Below are 13,097 nucleotides of genomic sequence, written 5' to 3'. Positions count from 1 at the left end.
GAGAATGTCTTTCAGGTTCACTAATTTTTTTAGGTGTGCTGAATCTTAATATCATAATAAACATGTAATCTATCAACTATAAAAGTTTCATGAATAAAATTTCAGGTTAAAATCACTTTCATTCCCTTTATAAAACCAACCTTATCTCTTAAGCTGTCGATCTTAAACCATTCCAATAGTTTGATCCCAACATCCAAAGGACTTTCAAGAAATGTCCTATAAGTTAATAGAAAATCTTCTATATAAGTTGGATCCACGATAGAATGTTCTTCTATTAAATGCATTATGAGACGCTCAGGTGTTGCCTAAAAATCCAAGGATAGGAAGGATTAGAAAATAAATGACCCAAGAACCAAAGAACTACTATTGATTACTCCCCTTTGTAGCTACTTCATTAGACAAATCGTCAAAGTAGAGTTTCGCCCTTAAAGCCTTAGCACTGGGAGAACTGGAATCCAAACTTAATTGTAACCCACCAGCATCCAGAGGCTGAGAGACAGAAAAGGCAGAGAAATAGATAGCCAACATCACTCACTCAGCTGAAGCTGTTTTCACTGGCATTTCATCATAGCAGGACCTCTGAACTTCACTAACTTAGCCCTGGTGTGGGCTGTTACTGCCACTTCTCCTACAACCAGGGCATGCACTTACTGTCTCAAGGCAACAAAAGAGGTGAAAGTTAAACTAAAGAAAGAAAGAAAAAAGAAAGGAATGAAAGGGAAGAAAGAAAGAAAAAAGAAAGGAATGAAAGGGAAGAAAGAAAGAAAAAAGAAAGCCTTTCTCCAAATTTAATCCACCTCAAAAATCTTTTCTGACCAGGCTGTAGGAAGAACACACCAGTTCAAGAGAGCCTGTATTATTATTGGTACTTCCCAGAATAAATGTTTCCTTTTCTACAGTTCCTCTCATACACTTTCCTCTCCATGCTAGGACACCATATTGAGAGGAACCAGAAGTTCTACAGACACTTTTGAAATTAATTCGGAGTTTTAAATGCTTATTTCCAACCTTATAAAAGAATATAAACAGGCCAGGTGCAGTGTGGCTGATGCCTGTAATCCTAGCACTTTGGGAGGCAGAGGTAGGTGGATCACCTGAGATCCAGAGTTCAAGACCAGCCTGGCCAACCTGGTGAAACCCCGTCTCTACTAAAAATACAAAAATTGGCTGGGTGTGGTGGTGGGCACCTGTAATCCCAGCTACTCAGGAGGGTGAGGCAGGAGAATTGCTTGAACCTGGGAGGTGGAGGTTGCAGCGAGCTGAGATTGTGCCATTGCACTCCAGCTTGGGCCACAAGAGCGAGACTTTGTCTCAAAAAGAAAGAATATAAACCAACATTTCCATACTGCTCTTCTCTGAGCTTCTGAATCAATGTTTACTACCCTTTGTAGTTTTTTCAAAGGTTGGCACAAGAACAAATACAGAAACAAACAAGATGTTAAGCCTGATATAAAAACCATTACCCATAACACCCAACCTTTGATTTGTTGCATTCATCCATTAGAATAACTGTATGGTAAACATACATTAATACTAACAATGTTCTTTAAGAATTTATTAAAAATAAAAAGGTACCTTATTTATTAAAAGGTAGTTTATTTTTATTTATTTATTTTTGAGACATTGTCTGGCTCTATTGCCCAGGCTGGAGTGCAGCTGCGTGATCTCAGCTCACTGCAACCTCTGCCTTCTGGGTTCAAGCAGTTCTCCTGCCTCAGCCTCCTGAGTAGCTGTGATTACAGGCGTGCACCACCACGCCCAGCTAATTTTTGTGTTTTTAGTAGAGACAGGGTTTCACCATGTTGGTCAGGCTGGTCTTGAACTCCTGACCTCGTGATCCACCCTCCATGGCCTCCCAAAGTGCTGGGATTACAGCGTGAGCCACTGTGCCTGCCCCTATTTTATTTATTAAAAATAAGGTATGAAAATTGTTTCTCTAGAAGGAAGTCAGAAACAACCTCCTCAAGTGATAAGAAAATCATAGGTCACTCCTATTCTCCTATCCTCCAAAACATCCTAAGACTAAGAGTACCAAATTGTTTTATTATTTAGGCCAATTCTGGTTTAGGGTCACTTAATTCCATTTCCTAGAATAGCTGAGTGAGGGATGGAAACTGATCAACATGTTAAAGAGGCCATTATTCTGAAGGCAAAATCACAGAGGCAGGGTCCCTATAGAGACTAGGTCACACATTCTAAATTTTATTTAAAGATGAGCCCTTATCTCTTTAGACTAAAATCTATCTTACCTCAAAATGCCCTTGATCCCAGCCATTCAAATTTCCTGCTTTTTCTTAAATATATTATGCAGTTTTATATAGCACATGCATATTTCTCTGTCTGGGCCACCCTTCCTCCCTATATCTGCTCCTTGCTATTTCTTTAGCCTAATTTAGATCCCTCTTTTTATGTCTCTCTTGCTCTTCCATCTTGAGATTTATCAAGTTATGCTGAAACTATCGCCTGTCTTTCTCGAAAGACTGTGAGTTCACTGATGGCAGAATCTAAGGATATATTAGTATCTCCCAGATCTCACACAGGGCCTGGCATACAGTACCATAAAGTCAGTGTTGCTGAATCAATGAAGAAATGAACTGAATGAAGAAAAGAATGAAATGAAAAGTAATAACTACTTTCTGGGTGATTATGTGTAAACAGAAAGTCAAGGCCAAGTGCAGTGGCTTACACCTTATGTAAGGTGGCTTACATCTTATGAGCAAAAGATGGTTATGATTTGCAATTAAATCTGAATGTGAAGATTGTGGTACAGTAAAAATAATACATTTTCAATATTTTTGTCACAAAAGCAACCCATCATCATGCAATCAGAATCTGGAAACATTTATTTTAAGGTGTGTATAAACTCAGGGCAAATTTATGTTCAAATATTTTCAATGTTCTGAACTTTCATTTAAAAAAATCAACACAGTGTTCAAAATCTATTGTAAAACATATTAGAAGGTAGGATGCTGGGAGACAGGGTGCACAGAGGTAGCAAGCAGAAGAGACGGCTGGTGGTGTTATACTGGCATGGTAGAAACTGCTTACAATGAGCAAATAATATACAGGGTATAACAAGAGGCACTGTTGGAGAAGGTATTTACAAATATAGAAGGGAAAAGACTAGAGAAAACTGTGGTGCTGGTACTGGAACTGGAAGTACAGGTAGTAGTGGAATTGTAACTCATGGTTGTTTAATATATATATAAAATTATAGATGTGTATGTGTTTATAACAAATACATACATATATTTTTTAGCTCTGATGAAAGACTCTAATAAAAGCAATGACACTTCAGTAGCAATTAATACAGTGAATGCCCAGATCCTGGTTTATAAATACTACATTTGATTAGAAAGATCCAGGGTCTTCTTGAGACATGGCTAATTACAGAGCTGGTACAGTTAAGTTAACGATGAGCCTTATTATTTGCCAGATTATACAGACGTGCTCAAATGATGGGGATACGTCAAAAAATACAGGAGTCAGTTTAAGAGTCCCACTACCTAAAATCTGGGACAATTTGAGGATTAGAATAATAATGATGGTAACATAAGTTTATACCAATACAAATAAATTATTGAAGAATAGACAGTTCATTCCTACAATAAAATGAGTTAATGCACGAGAAATTATTTTTAAAATCACCATTTCAGACAAGAATAGTAATGGAAGTAAAAAGTGGTGAACAGAAGTTTGTACTCAGTGCATACTATACATAAGCTAAAAGTCTGAGGTTAGTATTTTGATACTGTCAGAACATCTCTCCACCAAATATTTATCAGTTACAAAGGGTAAAATGATGACTTCACACCGAAGAAACTGGGCAGACAGACACCAACTTGATCAGGTAATCATGGCTAACTTCACCACTGGTAGGACAACGGGTTGACATTGTGTGCCCTCTGAGTTTTGTGAACTCCTGCCAGGAAAGCACGACTTGAATCTATCTGGTCATGAGGAAATACTGGAAAGATCCAGGTGGAGGGTAATACTACAGGATGTAAGATCCGTATTCTTTAAAACTGCTAAGGATATTAACAACAGTGAAGGACTGAGGAACTTGTATAGACTGAAGGGACATGACAACTAAATGCAACTGTGTTCTTGGACAACATTCCAGACCAGAAATAAGTTATTATTGGGATAGTTGGTGAAAATCTAAATAGGGTTTCTGGACTGAGTCTGTTTTTTGTTAGTCTGTTAGTTTGTTTGTTTTTGAGACAGTCTCCCTCTGTCAGCCAGGCTAGAGTGCAATGGTGTGATCTCGGGTCACTCCAACCTCCGCCTCCTGGGTCCAAGCAATTCTCCTGCTTCAGCCTCCCAAGTAGCTGGGATTACAGGCGGCCACCACCATGCCTGGCTAATTTTTGTTATTTTTAGTAGAAATGGGGTTTCACCATGTTGGCCAGGCTGGTCTTGAACTCCTGACCTCAAGTGATCCGTCTACCTCGGCCTCCCAAAGTGCTGGGATTACAGGCGTGAGCCACCATGCCCGGCCCTGAATGGTTTTATTTTAGCAATGTTTACTTCCTAACTTGAAGGATTCTATGGTGTTTATGTCAGAAAGTGTCCTTGTTTTTAGGAAATAAACAACAAGATATTTAGGAGTGATGAGGCATCACATTTGCAGACTGCTCTCAAATGGTTCAGAAAAAGACTGATAATGGAGCAAATGCGGTGAAAATATTAACAGTTGAGGAATCAATGACAGATCTCTCTACTGTTCTAGAAACTTTTCTGTAAGTTTGAAATTGTTTAGAAACAAGTGACTAAAACACGAGTCCTTACAAAAAGATAAAAATGAGTTAAAATGAAAAAGTATATGTGTAAGCCTATGGCATTCCACCAATATGTTAATCATTTCTACATACAAAGCTTACACTCATCCGTTTAGGAAAAGAAAGATCTCTAAGGAATAGCCTGACTCTAAGGGAAGTAGTATGACATCAGATTTCAAAGTATCTCTCTGACTTAACTCCCTCATATTATTAAGTAAACTGCTTCATCTGCAATTAATAGTGGCAGTAATTTTGCCAAGACTAGCTTGAAAAGAGAAACAGTTATGTGTTTCTTTCTCCTCTTTCAACTATAATTGTTCAGTTTATATCCAAGTCTTTAAAGAGACAAGGAGGAGAGAAGGTAAACATTAAGAGAGGGCAGAACTTACAGAGGAGAAAACAGTATGGGGGTTAATACTCAGACTCTACAATTGTGCTAAGGCTTTTGATTTACCTCATTTAGCCCTAATAAAGTCTTGAATTACCTCCATATTCAGGTAAGAAAAGTGAGGTTCAGAGAAGTTAATGCATATTTCAGTGCCACAGAGATCCAGAAGCACTCTGCATCTTAACCTAGGATTACTTCCACTTTTATAGCTGGTCCTTAAATTTTCTGTTTTGTTTCTAAATATTGCGGGCTTTGATAAAACTGACTCCCACTCGCAGTGGCATACAATATTAAGTTTGAAAAGGAAAACTCTGACCACTATATTCTAAAATAATACCCTACCTACTCTGATATTAAATGGTAATAAGTCATCTTTCATCATTAAAATGTGTAAAAACCATCTTAGAGGTCAGGCATGGTGGCTCAAACCTGTAATCCCAGCATTTTGGGAGGCCGAGGTGGGAGGATCACAGGGTCAGGAGTTCAAGACCAGCCTGGCCAAGATGGTGAAACCCCATTCTACTAAAAATACAAAAATTAGCCAGGCGTGGTGGTGCATGCCTGTAATCCCAGCTACTCAGGAGGCTGAGACAGAAGAATTGCTTGAACCTGGGAGGCGTAGGTTGTAGTGAGCTGAGATTGTGCCACTGCACTCCAGCCTGGGTGACAGAGCGAGACTCCATCTCAAAAAAAAAAAAAAAAAAAAAAAAATTAGAAAAAGACAGAGAGTCAACATTTGATTCCAAAATGTTAATGAATTATCTTGCACTACTTAAAAAATAGTTTAAAACAAGACGAAAGCTTTATTCTATCAGTGACTAGAATAATAAGTAAAAACACCCACCTTGATTACAATGTGTCCTTTCCTGGTTCCACTCCGGTCTAGTTCTCGATGCTCATGTACCATAACAATTTCTCCCTCTTCCTCAACTTTATGGGTATTTTTTTCCACATGGTTTAAAATTCTCCAATAATCTTGTTGGGCTATGCAGACAAACTGTCCAAGAACAACATGGGGACAATTAATGAACCTATAGTACATAAATATATCACTATGTACCAAAGCAGAGCACAAAGGTAAGAAATCTAGGGGCATTAGTTCTTTTTCACTTAATTCCTTTAATCTTTAACAAAAATCAAGGTGAAACAATTCACATACGAAGAGACTAAAGAAGTCTAATCCGTTTGAATTTTTCTCTTTAAAAGGAGAAGTGTGTACTTCTCTTAAAACTGACACTACGTAAAGAAAACATGAAGCAGGAGTAAGTTAGAAACAAACAACTCAGAAGTTCCTATTTCTTTCCTCTATTTTTTTAAATAAAGGACTCTGAGCTGGCTAATATCAAATAGAAATGTAACAAACCAGCACTTATTTGGTGTATCTCTTTTGAAAATTTATAGCTTGTTAAATGCCACAAATATGTGAGGCAGATACAAAATCTAGTTTCCTTTATTAACTGTGAGCTATTGAAACTCCTAATTCTCAAATAAAGCTATTTTCTTTTGAGGAAGACAAAACAGGCTGAACTACTTTAAATCAACAGACAAGAAAGAAGACTTGACCAAGGAGATCCCAATCTTACCTGACAATCATCTACTTTAGTCCTGACAATTCCATGCATGTACTGCTTATCCAGAGTGGGAGTAATTCCAAAACTATTTCCCATAAACAAATTTTCAACTTTTCCATCTGGATGACTGATTTCCACAGTGCCATTTAAAATAACATACCATGAGTCAAGCTATAGAGAAAAACAAAGATTTTATGAATCTTTTTTAAAAAGGTAGTTATATATTAACTTTGAAAAAGAATCTAACAATATATATAACTTGAATAATTTAAAAAGGAAAAACGAGGATCTGGTTATATTACTAAATACTCTGTAACACCCTATGCTTTGAGTCTATGCAAACTACTAAAAGTTTATTTTTACTCTTTCTTCTTTTAGTCACCAAACAAGAACTGTCATAATTGACCAGATTCTCTGAGACAAAATAGCATAATGTTCAAAAGCACAAACTCTTGGGATATTAATCCATACCACGCCACTAACTAGCTGAATGACTTTGGGTAAATTATTTAACCTCTCTGGGCCTCAGTTTCTCTACTGCTACAATGGTCGTAAGGAAATTATCTATCACAGAACTATTACGTTAAATGAGTTAATACATCCACTGTGCTTAGAATAGTGCCTGGCAAAAAGCAAATATTTAAGAAAAAAAATAGATAGCTAATGATTATTTCAGGAAGACTAGTTAAAAGCCTGAATTTTAAGGCATATCTAACAAAAGATTCAAAATTTCTGCTAATGTTAAGAAAATAATGCCTTCATTTATATGGATATATTTAATGCTCTAAGAAGTTATTTATTTATTTATTTTAGAGATGGGATCTTGCTCTGTTGTCCAGGTTGGAGTGCAGTGATATGATTATAGCTCACTGTAGCTTCAATTCTTGGAATCAAGTGATCCTCCTGCCTCAGCCTTCTGAATAGCTGGGACTACAGGTGTCCACCACCATGCTTGGTCAATTTATTTTTTAATAGAGACAGGATCTTGCTATGTTCCCCAGGCTGGTCTTGAATTCCTGGTTATCCTTCCACCTAGGCCTCTTGAGGTGCTGGGACTACAGGCATGAGCCACTGCACCTGGCCCAAAGAAGATGTATTTTAAAGGTCTACTATCTATCAGTGAAAGACCACTTATTCTCCTTTAATATCAAATCCTCTTATAAGCCTGAACCTTCAATCGTTTTAATGTGATTTAAGGGAAATCAAGATGATTAGTTCTGAAGGGTAATCAATGGCAATAAGGTTTTTTTTTCAAAATTATACTTTATTATTTTAAAAATAAGACATACTCACTACACAACTTGTGGATTAAGCTACTGGAGGACAGGGAGTGTATCTGGCTTTTTTCCACTATATACCCATATCTAGAACAGTACCTGGCACAAGGTAGGCATATGACAAATTTTTGCTTATACAACTGTGGAAAATTTAGAGAATGCAAAACCTTGTAGAAAATAAAAGTTACTTAAAATCCACCATAAACAGTTGTTTAAAGTGTATTTCTCTCTTATGTATATATTTTATATTACTGAAATATTTACAATATTCTGCTTAAAAAATAAATACTATATTCATTTGTTCATCAAACTTTTCGGGGGAGTCCATCCTCTATGATAGATGTTTTCTAGGATACGGGGAGAAAATATGTAAACAGAGCCTAAAGACAGGGATCCTCAAAGATATTCTATCAAATAATTTAAAAAATAATTTGAATACCTATATATTATAACCTACAGCTATATAATAATTTAATCACTGCTTATCACTGGATGTTTTGGCTATGTCCAATTTTTACTTTTATATATATATATATATATAAATACATGTAATATTATATATATAAAATACATGTAATATTATAATATATAATACATGTAATATAATTATATATTATAGTATAAAAATTCTGTAGTTATATATAACTTACTTATAGAGTATATAAGTATATAATTTATATTATAAATGTACTGTAATGAACACCTTTTGAAATAACTCTTTGAGTTCTACATATGTCCTCAGATTAGACACTCAGAAGTGGAATAACAGGTTAGCAGCTGTGAATACTTGGAGGACCATGCTAAGAATTTTAAAATAATTTTCCGGAAATGCTGTATCAATTTACATTCCCACCAGAAGACAATGTTCATTTACCCATATCTCAGCATTCATCAAATGAGTACATTTGATAAGAAAAATAATGAAGCACTTCCTGATGGCAGTAATGCCTTCCAATCCCTTTGCATCCTTCCTCCACCAATTCACAAGCTGTCAGCCGAGCATTCTGGAACACAGAATTGTCACCTAAATGCTTCAACTGTCAGCAGTTCCCTAGGATGCACTGGTATCAACACACTTTCCTCATTCTTTTTCTTTAAAATGTATAATAGAGACAAGGAATAAGAAAAATTCTTGATAAACATTTTAAACAATAATAATGATATAATTACACAAATATAAAAATATTTAAGAATATTTTAAATCTATTTAATCTATTTAGATTACAATGTATTTGACAAGTAAAAACATCTGGTTCATTGAATATTATTTACAGAGCACTGACTTTGCGCAAAGTCTACTGTGAGTAAATTTAAAATTAGGGCAAAGCAAAAACAAAAACCTCTTCGGAAATTATAACTACCTCAAACTTGGCATTCATTTAAAACATTTGTATAAATTTCAAATATCAGGACTCAAAAATCAGGACAAGTTTATGGAAATTAAATTATTTTAAAAGTTAGCATCCATAATAAATGTATATAATTTATTTATTGACGTACCTCTTGCCCATCTTCAAGAATAATAGCTCCAGCCTGCTCTACCACTTCAAAAATCATCACGGAACAGAGTTCTCTCCTTACAGACATGGTCATGTTTGCAAAAGCAGGGAGCTGGTGCATAAACTCCAGCAGTTGTTCTATAAGAAAACGGAAATTCTGGTATAAAGACCATCGAGGACTATGCCTTAAAAATACAATGATATCTAGAATTCAATTCCCAATTTCACAATCAACTTATAAATTTATGTTGCTAAAGTAGAGAAATTAAGGTACTATTTGACTGTTGATTTTTAAAATCAATTATTTGATTTATACATATATTCAGACTCACGTATAAACCTGGGCATACTGAAAGATACCAGAATTCACAACCTCCAGAGAGAACAAGGACTACACAGGTTCAGATGAAAGTGGAGAGTGTACCTAATATTCCTAACCACTCCATGGGTTTAGTTATGGCCTTTGATCTAACAGGTTAGTGAAAAAGTCTTTTGTCTAGTTCTTGTTAAACAAAAGTATTTTAAAATGCCATTAACAAATACCAAAAAGTAATCAAAACAGGGATAATAAATGTGAATTCTAGCTCAAGATCTGTCTAACTAGGTAACTCTCTTTAACCAACAAATGTTTATGAGTGCCTCAGGCCACTCCCTGGTATGGATATATGTGTAAGGAAGATATAAATATAAGGAAGAAATACATATAAGCAGACAGCAAAGAGATTAAGAATAACTATAAGGTGCTACATACCCATAGAAAATAGGAATTAACTATATTTTGATTTTTTAAAAGTTTTAAGAAAATAGTATAGTATACAAATCTTTATCAGTAAAACTGCACTTTCAATTTCTGTCCAGATAATGTTCATAACATGAGACCACACTGCAGGTTATTTAACTGTATTATATCTTTAGAATGGCAAGGAATGTTCAAATACATTGATCTTCACTCACATAAATGATTTTTAATAGTAGCAGCATCTTCTAATTGGAATGGTAGCTATTATAACAATGCAATCTAAGAAAAAAATCTTAATTAAATCCTAACAATATATATTTGACACTAAGCGATCTTCGCTTCTTAAAGATAACGTTAATATCTTTAGTATTATTCAACTTCCCAACTAAAGTAGGGCAACTAGTTTTATAAAAAATTACATACAAAAATTTATAATGTTTTAACAGTACACATGGCCAGACGGGCTGGCTCACACCTGTAATCCCAGCACTTTGGGAGACTGAGGCGGGCGGATCACAAGGTCAGGAGATCGAGACCATTCTGGGCTAACACGGTGAAACCCCACTGCTACTAAAAATACAAAAAATTAGCCAGGCGTGGTGGCGGGCGCCTATAGTCTCAGCTACTCGGGAGGCCTAGGCAGGAGAATGGCATGAACCTGGGAGGCGGAGCTTGCAGTAAGCTGAGATTGCACCACTGCACCCCAGCCTGGGCAACAGAGTAATACTCTGTCTCAAAAAAAAAAAAAAAAAAAAAAAAAAAAAAGAGTACACACATAACATACACATATTTAAGCTAGGGAAATAAAAATATAAATTTTTAAAAAATCTGCAAATTTTTCAAAAAGCAAATTCACAGACACTGAACACTGTAGTATGATTGTGCTTTAAATGTCTTATAGACATGAGGGGAAAAATCATTTTAATGCAAAGCTTTTATTTTATATATTGTGGCAGCCAACCTCAAAGATGGCTCCCAGTGATCCCTGCCTCCTGATAGTCATGTCCTTGTACGGACACATTCTATACTGTATCAGAGTTACCTGGTGTAACAAACAGAATTTAGCAGAAGTGATGATGCATTACTCTTGAATACAGATAATAAAAAACACTGTGGCATTTGCCTTATTCTCCCACGGATTACTTACTTTGGGGTAAGCCTAAGTTCCCCCTAAGTATGTTGTAAGGCTATGAGAGGCCCACATGAAGAGGAACTGAAGGTCATGCACCAAAGGCCATTTGAATAGCTATCTTGGACACAGATTCTACAGCTCAGACCAGGGAAGACCTGGATGGCTGCAGTCCTCTGCCAATTCTGACTACAATCTCATGAGAGATACCAAGCCAGAACCACCCAGCTAAGGTGCTCCTAAATTTCTGACTCACAAAAATTCTAAGATAATGGCTTAACACAACATACATTTATTAAGTTTTAGAATAATTTGTTATGCACCAATAGGTGACCATATAAACTAAGCTACAAATTCTTACTGTGAACACATGTATTTCTTACCAATGTCATCATCAGTTTTGTCTGCAGGCTCTTTTTCAAGACATTCTCGAACAAGATCTCGCCCCTGCAATGGATCTGTTCGATCAATCTCTTCATCTTCCTCTTCGTCATCCTCAGAATCAACAGGTCCTTCTGGAAGACGTGTCAAATCTACATCTCCTACCTCACTCTCTGTAGCCTATCAAAAGAAATCTTGATCACTTACCATTTCATGTTAAAAATACTATAAGTCACAGTCTGAATTAATCAAAACTACCAATTCCTACAAAATATAAGATTTGGGCAACGCTGTATGCTGCATCAAGGATACAATAAAATGATACTTATTTATAAAAGGTTTCTTTCTGTCCCAAATTTACAGGCTCATCTTTCCACAATGTGACAACTAGGTGATAAATCAACGTCAGTAAATGTAAAATGGTCAGGAGACTCAAACATCACTAAATATATTAATATCTGTTTTCCACCAAACACTTGCATTTCTTAAAAGTACAAAGTTTACTAAAACATGAAGTACAGGAAAGAAAAAGTTTACTAACAATCACCTTATGAGTACCTATTAGTCTATGCTGGGTGTTGTGAAGAAGATAATGTTCTCTCATCACAGAGGCTTAGGCTTAGATGGTAGGTAATCAGATAAATTAGAACAGAAGTTTAAAGTAAGGTAGAGAATAGTACTAAAATGCACTAAAATAGACCCATTGTAAAGGACTGAACAAATACTTTTCATTTCCCAATACTTTACTGTTGGATCTAAAAGTGTGTAAAGAGCTGTGATTTTTGAATCACTCTATAAAATGACCTTATACTTACAACTACAATTTGGAAACATATTAGTCTCACATATTTTAAAGAAACTATAAAATGTTTAAAAACCATAAATTAAAAAGTCATAGAAAATAATGAAAATGTCTTGTAGAAGATAAAATGGTACTAAGTAGATTCTTAAAAAATATTTCTAAATATTATACTCACTTGATTCATCTTGTTAATGAAAAAGCATGGATATTAAAGGCATTATAGAAAAAATAAGTGAACACACAAGAATTCCATAATAAGTAGAAAGCACTCAAATGAGTATTAGTGAAGACTACAGAATCTTAATTCATTAAGTATCTCCTGTTTTGAACATTTACCCTTTTCTCTGCCAAGAGATCATTTTTTTTTCTGTTTTTTGAGACAGGTTCTCGCACTGTCAACTGGACTGGAGTGTAGTGGTGTGCACTGCAGATCTCGGCTCACTGCATCCTTGTCCTCTTGGACTCAATAAATCCTCTCTCCTGAGCGCCCTGAATAGCTGGGAACAGGTATGTGCCACCATAGCCGGCTA

At 35.7% G+C, this 13,097-nt stretch overlaps 1 protein-coding gene across 7 annotated transcripts in view; it reads right to left on the bottom strand.

Annotated features, from left to right (window-relative positions):
* Positions 1-13,097, bottom strand: part of RAPGEF6 (Rap guanine nucleotide exchange factor 6) — a 224,999-nt gene that overhangs the window by 76,817 nt on the left and 135,085 nt on the right. For all 7 annotated transcript variants that reach the window (XM_033181331.1, XM_033181325.1, XM_033181327.1 and 4 more), the window contains 5 exons: positions 11,768-11,945; positions 9,518-9,654; positions 6,753-6,911; positions 6,014-6,166; positions 141-305 (listed from right to left, as the gene is read on the bottom strand). In XM_033181331.1, coding sequence (XP_033037222.1) covers positions 141-305; positions 6,014-6,166; positions 6,753-6,911; positions 9,518-9,654; positions 11,768-11,945 — 792 coding nt within the window. The remainder of the gene's footprint in view (positions 1-140; positions 306-6,013; positions 6,167-6,752; positions 6,912-9,517; positions 9,655-11,767; positions 11,946-13,097) is intronic.

This window comes from Trachypithecus francoisi, unplaced genomic scaffold (genome assembly GCF_009764315.1).
Source record: "Trachypithecus francoisi isolate TF-2019V2 unplaced genomic scaffold, Tfra_2.0 Lachesis_group2, whole genome shotgun sequence".
NCBI classification, from domain to species: Eukaryota; Metazoa; Chordata; class Mammalia; order Primates; family Cercopithecidae; genus Trachypithecus; species Trachypithecus francoisi.
This window is presented reverse-complemented; position numbering and strand designations above follow the sequence as displayed.